At 40.2% G+C, this 18,252-nt stretch overlaps 1 protein-coding gene across 1 annotated transcript in view; it reads right to left on the bottom strand.

The window, feature by feature from the left end:
• Positions 1-18,252, bottom strand: part of UCP1 (uncoupling protein 1) — a 50,192-nt gene that overhangs the window by 18,018 nt on the left and 13,922 nt on the right. Inside the window, 1 exon segment of the mRNA XM_064286259.1 lies at positions 47-147. Within this exon segment, the coding sequence (XP_064142329.1) occupies positions 47-147 (101 nt within the window).

Here is an 18,252-nt window from a genome sequence, read left to right as displayed (position 1 = left end):
ACACTGGCAGGTCACACTTGGCTCCAGCTGCAACTCTGCCCCTTACCGGCCCTGTGACCCTGGGCAAATCGCCTTTACTCGGGCTTTTGTTTCCGCCCGTATAAAATATGGTTTCACAGTTACTATCTCTGAAATCCTGCTGCTTACCTGGAATGATAAAACATGTAACGTGTGTGTGTAAGCCCTGGTGGCATAGTGGTTATGTGCCATCTACCAGGCGCTACTTGGAAACCCTACCAGGCAGTTCTACTCTGTCCTTTAGGGTCTCCATGAGTCTGACTCCAGGGCAACAGGTTGGTTTTGGGAATGTGTGTGTTGTGGACTGCGGAGGTGAGTTTAGCTTGGGGGTCAGGAGCTTTTCATACTTCTTTGTGGAAAAATTTACTTTGAGGCTGCACTTATTATTTTAAAATACCCTATGGAAACATAATGGGAAGTCACGGGGAGCAGGAGAAAGAAGGAAGGGGAAAACATCAGGCCCCAAGTTCCAGAAACTCCAAATAAACCAAAGATCCTTTGGATGTTGCCAGTATTCATGATTAGGAGCTAGAACTTGCTAGAACCCAGCACTGAACTTAATCCAAAAAAGAGTCAATGGAAGTCACAGAGTCATCTCCTCCACAGGCTAGGGGAATAAGACTTGAAGCTCCTACAGATTAATTTCCAAGCCCTCAGTAATCAAGGGTTGTGTGTACTGCGCAAGAAGCCAGTCTTGAGAGACTTCCAGGGGAGGTCAGACTTGAGGGACTTGCCTGAGGAGGCAAATGTTGAAAATACAGTAGGCTTAAATAGACACAACAGAAAAGGAAGAGACGGTGAGTTTTCTCCTCAGCAAATACTTTTGAAATAAAGAGCAAATGAAGCAATTAAAAGGCATGCATTAAAAGTAACACATGTTGGGAATAATAAAAAAAAAAAAAAAAACACATGTTGGGAATAGCAAGTTGAATATACCAGAATGTGTTCTGTTGGTCTGACTAACTGAGAAATTGGCTGATGAGAAAGAAGAGCGAGGGTAAGAAGTTGGTAAGAGATGAACCCACAGAAGCCAAATGGGGTCAGCTGAGAGCAGGCCCTGACAATCTAGCTTGAGTATGAATTCAGGTCATCACCTATGTCTGTACAGTACTTCACATGGTATAAAGTTCTCTCATATAAATGTCACATTTAATCTGATAAACAACACAGCTTTCTGAATGATTAGATGTGGAGTCAAAGGTTTTTAAAAGATGATCCTAAAACTAAGAACTTGGGTAGCAGGCTCAGTGATGACGCAAGAGAGTTGAAAAAGGGAGGTAATTTTATAGGCAAAACAAGGAGAGCATCTTTTAAAGTCTTGGAATTATTTGGCAGGGATGCTGGTGATATCTAGGTAGAGCGCTACCACAGGAAGCTATAAAATATGCTAAAAGAGTGAGAACTCAGAGCTGCGGATATTTGGGAACTGGTGATATAGAAGTGATGAGGGTGGGTGTACTTTACATGGGAGTGAGAACAATGAGACTAGAACAATGGGGTCAAGGGCCAAACCAAGGAATTACTCAAAGGTGGAGACTGGGAGGAATGGGTTTGTCAAAGGTGGAGGTAGGAGAAGAAACAGCAGTGTATCCAGCCATAGAACAACGGTATTTGAAGATGAAGAAGAGGTTGGCCCTTAAACCAGCGTCAAGTTCAGAAGAGATGTTAAGAGGACCCAAATAAAGAAAATCTGTTGGGTTTGGATGTAACATTACTGGTGATGTTATGGAGAACAACTACGGTGGCATTTTTAGGGTTCAAAGCTGGTAGCTAAGAAGAGACAGTGAAGAACATTAAGTGTAGTATAAAATGTATGGGGGTGGATATTATTCCTTGCCAGCTCTAGTGAAGCTCTGCTACCAATGTTTAATCCTTGACCCTCACCCAAACCCTATCCCTGGATCCTTACCAGTTGTTCTTTATCTACCCACATGTAGTAGTTTTAAAACATAATCTCAAATTCTTTGACACGTCCCCTCCCCTTGCATCTGGGCAGGCTCATGAATGATATAACCAATAGAATATAAAAGAGCTGATGTATGTGGCTTTTGAGGTTGTAGCATAAAAGTTCTTGCAATTTTCGTCTTGTTCACCGGAGCACTTACTTTTGGAGACCCAGGCCATCAAATAAGAAGTCCAACTTCTCCGAGGCTGTCATGATGGAGAGGCCTCACGTAGGCGCTTCCAGCCCTCCCACAAAGGCACCAGGCATGAGAGTGAACCATATTGTAACCTCTAGATAAAGCCCATCTGCCAGCTGAGCACCACCAAGTAATCTCCATCAATGTCAGTAGAACAGAAGACTCACCCAGCTGAGCTCTGTCCAAATACCTTGTTCATAAAATGGTGAGAACCAGTGAAAGCCGGAAGTCGACATGTCTGTCTTGTTTTTTCAGGTCTCACAAGTTTTCCACCTTTGAGAGGGTGCAGCCTTACCACTTTTCTATTGCTCTCTATTTAGTGGAAAATATTTGAGTTTTCCTTCTCTGACAGGTTTCCACTTTATGCAGGTTCCAGATTTTGCAGGTTTTACTGTGTAATGAAATGTTTGCCATTTTAAGCCAGCAATACATAACTGGAACGCTACTCTTACCTTTTCAAGAAGCTGGCAGTGGCATGTACCCGCTCTTTGCTGCTTCATCAACACTACCTTCACGGTGAAGAGCTGGATCTGTGGGTGGATAGAATTTTTGGATTTAGACTATAAAAAGTAGTTACAGTACATTTCGAAAAGAAAAGCTAGGCGGAATAAAATTTGTTTTTATTTCTATAAGGCATATATTCACATGTTTTCAAGGTAGAGTATGACAAACCAGAGAAGAGGGTGAAATGAAAGCTACCGAAAGGAAGGAACTACAAGAGAAAAATCTGTCAGAAAACAGGAAAGGTTGTAGTCCAGAACAGGAAAGGGGTGCAGAGAGGAGACATATGACAGGAAAAAAAAAGCAAACCAAACCAAACTTGTTACTGTCGAATCTATTCCAACTCATAGTGACCCTATAAGACAGAGTAGACCTGCCCCGAGGGGCTTTCAAGGAGCGGCAGGTGGATTTGAACTGCTGATCTTTTCACTTAGCAGCTGAATGCTTAACCAGGGCTCCGTGACAGAATAAAAGGGCTAATTTATTTGAGATTGAAAGGAAGAATGACAGCATGAGCCTCTGGGATATAAGGTGGTCTGAAGGTGGTCATTTAGGAGATTTCTCCAGGGGAAGGTATCAGTTTAGTTCAATGGTGACTGAGTACCTGTGTTGTGCTAGGCACAATGACAGCTACTAAGGGCCATAGAAGAAGCAGAGGCCAAAACCTTCACAGAAGCAGACCCTGAGAGATCATGGGGGTTCAAGTTTCTATAACTAGTTCTGGAGTCCAAAGAGTAGGCTGACCTCACCATCACTGAGAAGCTCTAGGAAGTAGGAGAAAGTTCGCCTCAGGTTGGAGAGAACAGTAGGGGAGAGGGTGGCATCCCCAAAGGGTCCTGTTTCTGCTCTTCTGGCAAGTAGAAGTGAAGAGGTAAAGAGTAGGTCAGTGTGAGCAAGGGTAACTGAACCTTTTATAACATAGCAAAGGAGTTGCATAAAGTTTCCAATATTATTCTTATGAAACTTAGAACATCAACAGCTGCACTTGCTCAAAATGTGGTCATTCAACAAAATGGCTTCGTATTAAATAAAAAAGCATAACAATGTTTTGCTTTTAGTAGTATTTTACACTTTCCCATAATTCTCTCCTTAGCCATCAGTAAGATATATCATATTGTAGCCACACAGATAAATGTGCAAACGACATGAAGAGACAATTTGTTAGCGGAGAAATACAAACTTTAAAAATGGGGGAGGGGATATATTTAATATTACTAATTAAGAAATGTATATATTTCACCTAATAAATTAACACCCTGCTCCCCCGAAGTATAAATACTATAACTTTTACACATAGTACACCTTTTAAATTTAATATTATAAATACAGAGATAAAGGCATAAATGGTGTATTATAAATAATATAAATATAATTATAATACCAATGCCATATGAATTTACACAGTGCCTTTGGAAAACAATTTGGCAGGATGAAATGAGCCAAGAAAATGCCTATACCCTTTGATATAGTAATTCTACTTCTGGATATTTACTCTAAAATAATTAGCCAAATACGAAAAGTTGTATGCAGGATGGTGCTTATTGCAGCTTGATTATTTGTAACAGCAAATTTAGTGGGGGTGGGGGAGTCCCACCTTTGGCTTGGGATCTGGTTGTGTGTGCATTTGGGTTTTTCTGAGGAGCAGTACATATTAGTGGTCCACAGGAATCTACCTGTATGAGTTGACATGGAATAGGGAAGGCAATTGCCCCTAGGGATAGGGAAAGAGCAGGGAGAGGACAGGATGGCATTCTGCTGGCCGAGCTCCAACCCAAGGAGAAAACCAAACCAAAACCAAACCCACTGCGGTCAAGTTGATTCTGACTCACAGCAACCCTATAGGACAGAGTAGAACTGCCCCGTAGAGTTTCCAAGGAGCCCCCGGCGGATTTGAACTGCCAACCTGTTGGTTGGCAGCTGTAGCACTTAACTACTACACCACCAATGTTTCCCCAAGGAGAAAAGGACTATCAAACTCCACATTAATGTGAAAATATTTTATTTCCTTTCTGATTAAGGTGGTATAGCTTAGTGATTAAGAGAATGGGTGGGTTTTGAATCAAAAAGGCCCAAGTTCAAATTCTATCTGAGATACTAGCTGGATGAGCTTAGAAAAATTGCTTAACTTCTCTGAATCTCAAATTCTTGACTTTTACAGTGAATATTCCTGTGTCATTAGGTTATTCTTATTAATAAACCACTCCTGCCTGCTGAGCTGTGATATACATGTTGCTGCTGTTAGTTGCCATCAAGTTGACTCTGACTCATGGCAACGCATGTGTAACGGAACAAAACATTGCCCAGTCCTGTGCCATCTTCACAATTGTTAGTATGTTTGAGTTCATCTCCTTGATGTCCCCTCGTTTTCACTGACCCATTAACTCTCATAACCCTATTTTATTCATTTAACAAGAGCCAGACACAGTGGTAAGCATTTTACAAAATTTAGTCCTCATTACAACCCCATGAGGTATGTATTATTGTTATTCCCATTTGATGTTCTAGTACCTTATGTGACACAAGGTTTCCAAGGCTGGAATCTTTACAGGAGCAGATCTCCAGGTCTTCTCCTGATGGAGCAGTTGGGTGGGTTCAGATTATCAAACTTTCCATTAGCAGCTGAGCGCTTAACCAGTCTTGGTGGAAGAGATAGGGAAGGTTATATATGAGATTTATAGGAGTTGAGGCCCAAGGGAGGGACCAGGGCATAAAAAGGAAGAGATGACCTAGAGAAGGGGACATTACTGTACTCAGCTGCTTAAAGTCATACCCAGTGGAAAGAGAAAGATTTTCTTCTGTGCAGAATTAAGTAAGAAAGAGAATTAGTGCTGATGAGTGGAAATTACAGGTGGACAGATTTTAGAGAAATGTAAAAATGGTCTAATAGGATGGAATGGGACATGATTTGGGTAATGAGTGCTCCATCACTGCAGGTATTAAGTTATAGGCAGGTGGGTATAATATTAAGAATATCAGACTTAGTGTCAGAAACACCTGGATTTGAGTCTGCCATTTGTTATCTATGTAACTTTGGACATATTTAATTTCTTTAAGCTTCTGTCTTCCTATCTGTAAAACAGAGACAGTAATTGTAACTATAATGATATTGTGATGACACAATTAAAAAGCACCGGTAAAGATTTTAGCATAATAACCACAGAAAGGGCATAATAAATGATGGTTAAAATTACATTTTTAAAATGTATACAGTTTGGATGACTACTTTTTAGGATGTTGTAGGGAATCAACACATTCCAACTAAAAGTTTTAGTAAAAGGTATTAAAAGTCACTTCATGTCTTGAGATCCTATGAGTCCATTATTCTGTTACCCACCCTGGGACACAGTTAATACGTAGGGGAAGAAGGACAGTCCTGAGAACAACTAGCATAAAGGTGAAATGAGGACATTCCGGATGAGAATCAGCCTGGAGTCTCCAGTGTACAACGGAAGCTGAGCTTCTGCTCCTACGAGGACGTCTGGGCCAAGTTAGAGGTCATAGCCCAGATCCAGGAACCTCTCCTTCTGTAGTCCCTCCTCTTCCTAGCCTCCCAGACTAGTGAAAATCAAAGAGTGGTGTGTCCTGCCTGGCAGAAAGGTCAAGGATTGCAGCCCAAAGGTGAATGCAAGACAGACACTGGGGAAGGGAGCAAAGACTAGCTGAGGTAGCGTTGGAAGCGTTCTTTGTGGTATCTGTGGTTGTTGCTTCAAACTGATTTTCCTATTTCCAACACTGTAGAAGTCAGGAGACAAGCCGGGAGGCCATCTCAGCCCGTGGGCTGACTCATGAGCAAACACGATGTAGGAGAACTATTGATGTTGAGTGTCTGGGAGAGATGACCCTTTAACAGTAAGAAAAAGGTGGATTTTATTTTATCCTACAGCACGATGAAACAGGCCAAAATAAAGAAATCACTACCTTTAACTGTTTTCACTCTGTTGTTTGAGCCACTTCATGGTGAATAAAATGCCAAGGGAGGAGGTAAGGGGAACTTTTAAAGAGAATTTAGTTTCTCCCACATCTGAGGTGCTTCAAAGTGAAGGAAAAGAAGAGGGAAGAAACAATCTTAGATATATGTCCTCTTTACAATATGCAAATATATTTGTGTGCTGAAAATTCCATAAACTTTCTTTTTTACATTTTACTTATGTAGTTAAAGTGATTATTTGGAAACATACGTGGCTGATTTTTAAATGTTTAAATCTTGTTGACAAGAGAATAAAGTGTCCTTTCCCTTATTCTCTCATGACCTGTGGAGTGACCTTTTGATTACTCTCCAGGGGAATTTCTTTGCCCAGCTACATTTCGTGATGAAATAGCTCAGTTGGAATTTAGTTTACCGTAGAAGTTTCCTTTGGCTTATGCTCTACTCATGTTTCTTAGTCTTTGCTCTTTCGAGGTATGAGCCCTCTTTGTTAAGACTGTTTTCTAAGCTCTTGTGCTCAGTATTTCTTGGTAGAGTGTGAAGGGGATCCATATCTGGGATGTCGATTCATTTGGCCAAGCTGTTATAACATTCTTGGGAATAGTTGTTTATTCAATGCATGTCTAATTCCATACACATGTATTGAACACCTACTACATGTCAGATACTGTCCTATGAGCGTAAAACCAAACCCATTGCTGTCGAGTTGATTCCAACTCATAGTGATCCTATAGGACAGAGTAGAACTCATAGTGACCCTGTAGGACAGAGTGACCCTATAGGACAGAGTAGAACAAATAGGGTTTCCAAGGAGCAGCTGGTGGATTCAAACTGCCAACTTTTTGGTTAGTGGCCAAACTCTGTACATTAACAGACAATTTTTATGTAATGTGGTATTATGTTAGAGATGGACCCAGGAGATTGGACAGCACAGAAGAAAAGTACCTGACCTAGGCTGTGGGGATTAGGGAAGCTTCCTGAAGAAAATACTGACAGGGTCAAGTCTTCAGTGGTGACTAGGAGTTAGCCAGGCAAATAAGAATCGGGGAGCAAGGCAGATGAGACAGCATAAGCCAATACACGACGAGCCCAGGAATAGCATAGAAAACTTGTGTACATAAGAAAGCTCACTGGCATTTCTGGACCATAAAAGACATGGCAAGAGATTATGTTTGAGTTTATGGAGGCAGGGAAAATCCTGGAGGCTTCGATCTTATTATCATGTAAGAGGAAAAAAAAAAAAAATTTTTTTTTTTGTTAAAGAGGATTTTTAAACAGGAAAGTGACAAGGTTAATTTTATGTTTCGGATAGATTTATGTGGTTTGGGGTTGAAGTCTTGAGGGCTACAACGCTGGAGATGGGCTCATAAAAGACAATTTTAAGACATGGGAAAATGCTCACAATACAATGTTGACTTTTTAAAGGAACATGAAACTGTTTATATATTAACTACATACTATGTTTCCAATGGAAACTCTGATGGTGTAGTGGTTAAGAATTTGGCTGCTAACCATTTTTTTTTTTAAAGTGCAATATCTTACACTCATATAGGGTTTATCGTGACCTAGGTACTTACCTTCAAAAAGTTGTCAAGGATTTCATTTTATTTGGATCTATGGTCAACATCCATGGAAGCAGCAGTCAAGAAATCAAACGATGTATTGCACTGGGAAAATCTGCTGCAAAGGACCTCTTTAAAGCATTAAACAGCAAAGGATGTGACTTTGAGGACTAAGGTGCACCTGACCCAAGCCATGGTGTTTTCAATCACCTCATACGCAAGTGAAAGATGAATAAGGAAGACCAAAAAGAATCAAAGACTTTAAATTATAGTGTTGTTGAAAAATATTGAATATATTGTGGACTGCTAGAAAATGAACAAATCTGTCTTGAAAGAAGTACAGAATGAATGCTCCTTAGAAGAAAGGATGGTGAGACTTCATCTTATGTAGTTTGGACATGTTATCATGAGAGACCAGTCTTTCAAGAAGGACATGATGCTTGGTAAGGTAGAGGATTATAAAAAGAGGAAGACCCTCAATGAGATGGATTGACAGAGTGGGTGCAACAATGGATTCAAACATAGCAATGATTGTGAGAATGACACAGGATGGGACAGTGTTTTGCTCTGTTACACGTAGGGTCCCTATGAATCCGAACCAACTAGATGGCACCTAACAACAACAACATTATTTTTTTGTGTTCTGGAATTTTAATTTTTTATTCCAGTTATGTCATGAAATGCTCCATGTTGTCATGTGTTTTCTTAAATAAACAATCTTTAAAAGTCTGATAACTTCACTATCTGGATCATCTGTGGGTTTGATTCTATTGTCTGTGTTTTCTTTTAGTCATGTCCCATAGTATGCCTGCTAATTTTTTTATTGAACATCAGACAATAAAACAATTATATAGGTTCTGGATGATGCTATCTTCCTCCAAAGAACATGTATGTTTCTTTAGACATGCAGTGAAAGTAACGATGATTCTATTTATTTCAGAAATTGAGCTTATTTCTGAGTTTTAGTCATATTAAAGATTGGTCTGTTTTGGTTCACACTTACTTTTTTTTTTATTAACTTTTATTGAGCTTCAAGTGAACGTTTACAAATCAAGTCAAACTGTCACATATAAGTTTATATACACCTTGCTCTGTACTCCCACTTGCTCTCCCCCTAATGAGTCAGCCCTTCCAGTCTCTCCTTTCGTGACAATTTTGCCTGCTTCCAACTCTCTCTATCCTCCCATCCCCCCTCCTGACAGAAGATGCCAACACAGTCTCAAGTGCCCACCTGATACAAATAGCTCACTCTTCATCAGCATCTCTCTCCTACCCATTGTCCAGTCCTTTCCGTGTCTGATGAGTTGTCTTCGGGAATGGTTCCTGTCCTGGGCCAACAGAAGGTTTGGGGACCATGGCCACCGGGATTCCTCCAGTCTCAGTCACACCATTAAGTATGGTCTTTTTGTGAGAATTTGGGGTCTGCATCCCACTGATCTCCTGCTCCCTCAGGGGTCCTCTGCTGTGCTCCCTGTCAGGGCAGTCATCGATTGTGGCCGGGCACCAACTAGTTCTTCTGGTCTCAGGATGATGTAGGTCTCTGGTTCATGTGGCCCTTTCTGTCTCTTGGGCTCATAGTTATCATTTGACCTCGGTGTTCTTCATTCTCCTTTGATCCAGGTGGGTTGAGACCAATTGATGCATCTTAGATGGCCGCTTGATAGCATTTAAGACCCCAGACGCCACATTTCAAAGTGGGATGCAGAATGTTTTCATAATAGAATTATTTTGCCAATTGGCTTAGAAGTCCCCTTAAACCATGGCCCCCAAACCCCCGCCCTTGCTCCGCTGACCTTTGAAGCATTCAGTTTATCCCGGAAACTTCTTTGCTTTTGGTCCAGTTCAGTTGAGCTGACCTTGCATGTATTGAGTATTGTCCTTCCCTTCACCTAAAGCAGTTCTTATCTACTAATCAGTAAAAAACCCTTTCCCACCCTCCCTCCCTCCCCCCGCCCCATAACCACAAAAGCAAGTGTTCTTCTCAGTTTATACTATTTCTCAAGATCTTATAATAGTGGTCTCATACAATATTTGTCCTTTTGCCTCTGACTAATTTCGCTCAGCATAATGCCTTCCAGGTTCCTCCATGTTATGAAATGTTTCACAGATTCATCACTGTTCTTTATCGATGCGTAGTATTCCATTGTGTGAATATACAACAATTTATTTATCCATTCATCCGTTGATGGACACCTTGGTTGCTTCCAGCTTTTTGCTATTGTAAACAGAGCTGCAATAAACATGGGTGTGCATATATCTGTTTGTGTGAAGGCTCTTATTTCTCTAGGGTATATTCCGAGGAGTGGGATTTCTGGGTTGTATGGTGTTTTTTTTTTTTTTTATGGTAGTTCTATTTCTAACTGTTTAAGATAATGCCAGATAGATTTCCAAAGTGGTTGTACCATTTTACATTCCCACCAGCAGTGTATAAGAGTTCCAATGTCTCCGCAGCCTCTCCAACATTTATCATTTTGTGTTTTTTGGATTAATGCCAGCCTTGTTGGAGTGAGATGGAATCTCATTGTAGTTTTAATTTGCATTTCTCTAATGGCTAATGATCGAGAGCATTTTCTCATGTATCTGTAGTTTTAATTTGCATTTCTCTAATGGCTAATAATCGAGAGCATTTTCTCATGTATCTGTTAGCTGCCTGAATATCTTCTTCAGTGAGGTGCGTGTTCATATCCTTTGCCCACTTCTTGATTGGGTTGTTTGTCTTTTTGTGGTTGAGTTTTGACAGAATCATATAGATTTTAGAGATCAGGCGCTGGTGGGAGACGTCATAGCTGAAAATTCTTTCCCAGTCTGTAGGTGGTCTTTTTACTTTTTTGGTGAAGTCTTTAGATGAGCATAGGTGTTTGATTTTTAGGAGCTCCCAGTTATCTGGTTTCTCTTCATCATTTTTGGTAATGTTTTGTATTCCGTTTATGCCTTGTATTAGGGCTCCTAAGGGTGTCCCTATTTTTTCTTCCATGATCTTTATCGTTTCAGTCTTTATGTTTAGGTCTTTGATCCACTTGGAGGTAGTTTTTGTGCACGGTGTGAGGTATGGGTCCTGTTTCATTTTTTTGCAAATGGATATTCAGTTATGCCAGCACCATTTGGTAAAAAGACTATCTTTTCCCCAATTAACTGACACTGGTCCTTTGTCAAATATCAGCTGCTCATATGTGGATGGATTTATATCTGGGTTCTCAATTCTGTTCCATTGGTCTATGTGCCTGTTGTTGTACCAGTACCAGGCTGTTTTGACTACTGTGGCTGTATAATAGGTTCTGAAATCAGGTAGAGTGAGGCCTCCCACTTTCGTCTTCTTTTTCAGTAATGCTTTGCTTATCCAAGGCTTCTTTCCCTTCCATATGAAGTTGGTGATTTGTTTCTCTATCACATTAAAAAATGACATTGGAATCTGGATCGGAAGTGCATTGTATGTATAGATGGCTTTTGGTAGAATAGACATTTTTACTATGTTAAGTCTTCCTATCCATGAGCAAGGTATGTTTTTCCACTTAAGTAGGTCCTTTTTAGTTTCTTATGGTAGTACTTTGTAGTTTGCTTTGCATAGGTCTTTTACATCCTTGGTAAGATTTATTCCTAAGTATTTTACCTTCTTGGTGGCTACTGTGAATGGTATTGATTTGGTTATTTCCTCTTCAATGTTCTTTTTGTTGATGTAGAGGAATCCAAGTGATTTTTGTATGTTTATCTTATAACCTGAGACTCTGCCAAACTCTTCTATTAGTTTCAGTAGTTTTCTGGAGGATTCCTTAGGATTTTCTGCATATAAGATCATGTCATCTGCAAATAGAGATAATTTTAATTCCTCCTTGCCAATCCAGATGCCCTTTATTTCTTTGTCTAGCCTAATTGCTCTGGCTAGGACCTCTAGCACAATGTTGAATAAGAGCGGTGATAAAGGGCATCCTTGTCTGGTTCCCGTTCTCAAGGGAAATGCTTTCAGGCTCTCTCCAATAGAGTGATGTTGGCTGTTGGCTTTGTATAAAAATAGATGCCCTTTATTACATTGAGGAATTTTCCTTCAATTCCTATTTTGGGGAGAGTTTTTATCATAAATGGGTGTTGGACTTTGTCAAATGCCTTTTCTGCATCAATTGATAAGATCATGTGGTTTTTGTCTTTTTTTCTTTATTTATATGGTGGGTTACATTAATGGTTTTTCTAATATTAAACCAGCCTTGCATACCTGGTATAAATCCCACTTGGTCATGGTGGATTAATTTTTTGATATGTTGTTGAATTCTATCGGCTAGAATTTTGTTGAGGATTTTTGCATCTATGTTCATGAGGGATATAGGTCTGTAATTTTCTTTTTTTGTGATGTCTTTGCCTGGTTTTGGTATCAGGGAAATGGTGGCTTCACAGAATGAGTTGGGTAGTATTCCGTCATTTTCTATGCTTTGAAATACCTTTAGTAGTAGTGGTGTTAACTCTTCTCTGAAAGTTTGGTAGAAGTCTGCAGTAAAGCCATCCAGGACAGGGCTTTTTTTTGTTGGGAGTTTTTTGATTACCATTTCAATCTCTTTTTTTGTTATGGGTCTATTTAGTTGTTCTACTTCTGAATGTGTTAGTTTAGGTAGGTAGTGTTTTTCCAGGAATTCATCTATTTCTTCTAGGTTTGCAAATTTGTTAGAGTACAATTTTTCATAATAATCTGATACGATTCTTTTAATTTCAGTTGGGTCTGTTGTGATGTGGTCCTTCTCGTTTCTTATTCGGGTTATTTGTTTCCTTTCCTGTATTTCTTTAGTCAGTCTGGCCAATGGTTTATCAATTTTGTTAATTTTTTCGAAGAACCAGCTTTTGGCTTTGTTAATTCTTTCAATTGTTTTTCTGTTCTCTAATTCATTTAGTTCAACTCTAATTTTTATTATTTGTTTTCTTCTGGTGCCTGATGGATTCTTTTGTTGCTCACTTTCTATTTGTTCAAGTTGTAGGGACAGTTCTCTGATTTTGGCTCTTTCTTCTTTTTGTATGTGTGCATTATTTATCGATAAAAATTGGCCTCTGAGCACTGCTTTTGCTGCCACACTTACTTTTGTGATATATCCTGGAGTGTTTACCAGGACCTCAACTCCTTGGCAAGCCTGAAAATCCATTTTTGTCTCTTTGTGTTTTGAGAATGCCTTAAGTTCTAATCAGCTTGTTAAACTCTTGGCTATATGCTAGTTAGAAATCTACAAATGCCTCAAAGGAGAAGAGTACCATATGTAAGTTTACCTCTCTTTGATTTCCCTTCCTCCAGCATCTTGGCTTCCTCATGTCCTTGCTGCCTTGCCATTCCTGAACTCCAATTTTTGTCTATCCAGCTTTGAGAGACTACCAAATGTTCTATTCAGCATCTTCGACGTTTTGCAGCCACTATTTGCTTGGCTTCTCATCCTCCTGGTCGTGCACTGACAGGAAATTGTCAAATTCCTGAAGGGGAAAAGCTGAGCAGAATGTTGGGATCATCTTATTTCATTGTCCTTCTTTCCAGGACCTTAGCCCCTAAAAGTCCTGATTATCCTGCTATTTCTCGGATGACTTCAAGCAAGTTTGTCTGATATTTTATTCAGCTTCTCTGGTTGTTCTTTGTATTAGTGTTTGTTATGGATTGAATTATGGCCCCCAAAACATGTATTGAAATCCTGGCCCATATACGTATAAATATGATCCTGTTTGGAAATAGGGATTTCTTTGAAATGTTAATTAGGCCATACTCAAGTAGGGTGGGTTCTAAATCTAATCACTTCTGAGGTTTAAAAATTGCAGAATGGACACAGAGATAAGCACTGGGGAGGGGGACAAATGCCAAGGAACACTGGGCCTACATAAACTGAAAGGAAAAATGACCTCCCCCCCAAGCCAACCGAGAAAGAACCTTCCTTAGAGCTGATGCCCTGAATTCAGACTTCTAGCCTTCTAAGCTGTGAGGAAAAAAAAAAAAAAAAAAATTCTGTTCTTTAAAGCCACCCACTTGTATTATTTCTACTATGGCAGTGTCTCAGTTTCTTAGTGCTGTCATAACAGATATACCACAGTGGGTGGCTTTAGGAAACAGAAATCTATTTTCTTACAATTCAGGAGTCTAAAAGTCCAAATTTTGGGTGCCAGCTCTAGGGGAAGGCTTTCTTTCTCTGTCAGGTCCAGGGAAAGGGCCTTGTCTCTTTCGGCTTCTGTTCCTTGAGTTCTTTGGTGATCTTCATGTGGAGTGTGCCTCCCCTCAGTTTGTGCTTCCTTCTCTGTGCCTAATCTGCTCTTTTTATACCTCAGAAGTGATTGGCTTAAACCACACCCTATGCTCATTAACATAACAAAGAAAGTCCTATTCCCAAATGGGTTTATATTCATAGGTATAGGAGTTTAGGATTTACATCATATATTTTGGGGGAACACAACTGAATCCATAAAGGCAGCGTAACAGGTAACTAAGGCAGTGTCGGTCTTATACAACAAGGTAATCCATCATACCTAGAAACACAACAGTATACTTTTTTAAAGAAGAGTAAAGAGGGTTGGGGGGATGGTTGATTTTAAGCTATTAGACGTTATTAGGAAATTATAATCATTTAAATAGACTGGGACCTTTAAACATAATTTATTTTGATTTTTAAAAAATGAGTCAGTAAAGGAAATCCCTAAGAGTATCAACTGTTCTGAAACAGGTAACACAGCTCCTTTTACACACATTCTCTGAATTTCCCTGTTTGCATATATGAGGCATTCTTTTCTATACAAAAAGGAACAATTAGACTATACCATTCTCTTCAGCCACAAACTTCCATTTTAATGCCATTTGTGGAAATTAGAGAAATTTCATTTACTGCCAATTAAAAACAAATGAGATTCTTTTTACCATAAAAAGTAAGGAGCAATACTTGGGAAGATGGCGGACTAGGCAGACGCTACCTCGGATCCCTCTTACAACAAAGACACGGAAAAACAAGTGAATCGATCACATACATAACAATCTACGAACTCTGAACAACAAACACAGATTTAGAGACGGAGAACGAACTAATATGGGGAAGCAGCGATTGTTTTCAGAGCCTGGAGCCAGCGTACCAGTTAGGTACGGCACAAGCACAGAGAGCTGCTCCACCCCCCTGAACTAATCGCGGGAGGGAGACCAGCCGGTTCCGCAGGCGGCGTGGGACGCAGCCGGTAGGAGAAGTCCCCCGGAGGCAGTGACTGGTCTTGGAGCAGGAAGAGCAGCGTCCCAGTCAGGGAACCGTCTCGCTGGGATTTGGACTGGACGCAGGTATGGCATAAACACGGAGAGCTGCTCCACCCCCCTGAACTAACCCCGGGAAGGGGCCCAGCCGGGTCACGCGGGCGGCGTGGGACGCAGCCGATAGGAGAAGTCCCCGGGAGGCAGCGACTGGTATTGGAGCGGGGAGAACAGCGTCACAGCCGGGACACTCGGTCACGGCACAAGCACGGGGAGCTGCTCTACCCACCTGAACTAACCCCGGGAGGGGGCCCACCTGGTTCGCGGAGGCGGCACGGCCACGCGGCTGGAGGGACGAGAAGTCCCTGGGAGGCAGCGACTGATTTTGGAGCCGAGAGTGCACCGTCCCAGTAGGGGAGCCTTGACGCTGGGCGTGGGGCTGGAAGCGGAGGATCTGACCATGACTCCAGCGGGCCAGACCCCCGGGGACAATCTCCACACAGCCAGCACAGATAGGCGACGCCCCCACGGGAATCTCAGATATAATAGTCATTCCAAGAAAGACAAGCAACTCTGGCTATATTCTGAGATGCTACTCTCCTATCTCTCTGTTCCCTCCCCCACCCTCCCCAGGCGGCTTCATTAACATCCAAATAGCCTGAGCCAGAGGGAGAACTCTGATAGGGGTCTGACTGCATTTTTTTTTTTTTTAGCGGATTTTCTGGAAAAACTAGTTTCCCAGTGATGGCTCGGAGACAACAATCCATATCAAACCACTTAAAGAAGCAGACCATGACAGCTTCTCCAACCCCCCAAACAAAAGAATCAAAATCTTTCCCAAAAGAAGATACAATCCTGGAATTATCAGATACAGAATATAAAAAACTAATTTATAGAATACTTAAAGATATCACAAATGAAATTAGAATAACTGCAGAAAAAGCCAAGGAACACACCGATAAAACTGTTGAAGAACTCAAAAAGATTATTCAAGAACATACTGGAAAAATTAATAAGTTGCAAGAATCCATAGAGAGACAGCATGTAGAAATCCAAAAGATTAACAATAAAATTACAGAATTAGACAACGCAATAGGAAGTCAGAGGAGCAGACTCGAGCAATTAGAATGCAGACTGGGACATCTGGAGGACCAGGGAATCAACACCAACACAGCTGAAAAAAAATCAGATAAAAGAATTAAAAAAAATGAAGAAACCCTAAGAATTATGTGGGACTCTATCAAGAAGGATAACCTGCGGATGATTGGAGTCCCAGAACAGGGAGGGGGGACAGAAAACACAGAGAAAATAGTTGAAGAACTCCTGACAGAAAACTTCCCTGACATCATGAAAGACGAAAGGATATCTATCCAAGACGCTCATCGAACCCCATTTAAGATTGATCCAAAAAGAAAAACACCAAGACATATTATCATCAAACTCACCAAAACCAAAGATAAACAGAAAATTTTAAAAGCAGCCAGGGAGAAAAGAAAGGTTTCCTTCAAGGGAGAATCAATAAGAGTAAGTTCTGACTACTCAGCAGAAACCATGCAGGCAAGAAGGGAATGGGACGACATATACAGAACACTGAAGGAGAAAAACTGCCAGCAAATATGAAGGCGAAATTAAGATATTTACAGACAAACACAAGTTTAGAGAATTTGCAAAAACCAAACCAAAGCTACAAGAAATACTAAAGGATATTGTTTGGTCAGAGAACCAATAATATCAGATACCAGCACAACACAAGGTCACAAAACAGAACGTCCTGATATCAACTCAAATAGGGAAATCACAAAAACAAACAAATTAAGATTAATTAAAAAAAAAAATACACATAACAGGGAATCATGGAAGACAATAGGTAAAAGATCACAATAATCAAAAAGAGGGACTAAATACAGGAGGCATTGAACTGCCATATGGAGAGTGATACAAGGCAATATAGAACAATACAAGTTAGGTTTTTACTTAGAAAAATAGGGGTAAATAATAAGGTAACCACAAAAAGGTATAACAACTCTATAACTCAAGATAAAAGCCAAGAAAAACGTAACGACTCAACTAACATAAAGTCAAACACTATGAAAATGAGGATCTCACAATTTACTAAGAAAAACGCCTCAGCACAAAAAAGTATGTGGAAAAATGAAATTGTCAACAACACACATAAAAAGGCATCAAAATGGCAGCACTAAAAACTTATTTATCTATAATTACCCTGAATGTAAATGGACTAAATGCACCAATAAAGAGACAGAGAGTCACAGACTGGATAAAGAAACACGATCCATCTATATGCTGCCTACAAGGGACACACCTTAGACTTAGAGACACAAACAAACTAAAACTCAAAGGATGGAAAAAAGTATATCAAGCAAACAATAAGCAAAAAAGAAGAGGAGTAGCAATATTAATTTCTGACAAAATAGACTTTAGACTTAAATCCACCACAAAGGATAAAGAAGGACACTATATAATGATAAAAGGGACAATTGATCAGGAAGACATAACCATATTAAATATTTACGCACCCAATGACAGGGCTGCAAGATACATAAATCAAATTTTAACAGAATTGAAAAGTGAGATAGACACCTCCACAATTATAGTAGGAGACTTCAACACACCACTTTCGGAGAAGGACAGGACATCCAGTAAGAAGCTCAATAGAGACACGGAAGATCTAATTACAACAATCAACCAACTTGACCTCATTGACTTCTACAGAACTCTCCACCCAACTGCTGCAAAATATACTTTTTTTTCTAGCGCACATGGAACATTCTCTAGAATAGACCACATATTAGGTCATAAAACAAACCTTTGCAGAGTCCAAAACATCGAAATATTACAAAGCATCTTCTCAGACCACAAGGCGATAAAACTAGAGATCAATAACAGAAAAACTAGGGAAAAGAAATCAAATAC

The sequence above is a fragment of the Loxodonta africana genome, chromosome 5, assembly GCF_030014295.1.
Source record: "Loxodonta africana isolate mLoxAfr1 chromosome 5, mLoxAfr1.hap2, whole genome shotgun sequence".
Classification (NCBI taxonomy): domain Eukaryota; kingdom Metazoa; phylum Chordata; class Mammalia; order Proboscidea; family Elephantidae; genus Loxodonta; species Loxodonta africana.
Note: the sequence above shows the minus strand (reverse complement) of the source record. Positions and strands in the feature narration are given on the sequence as shown.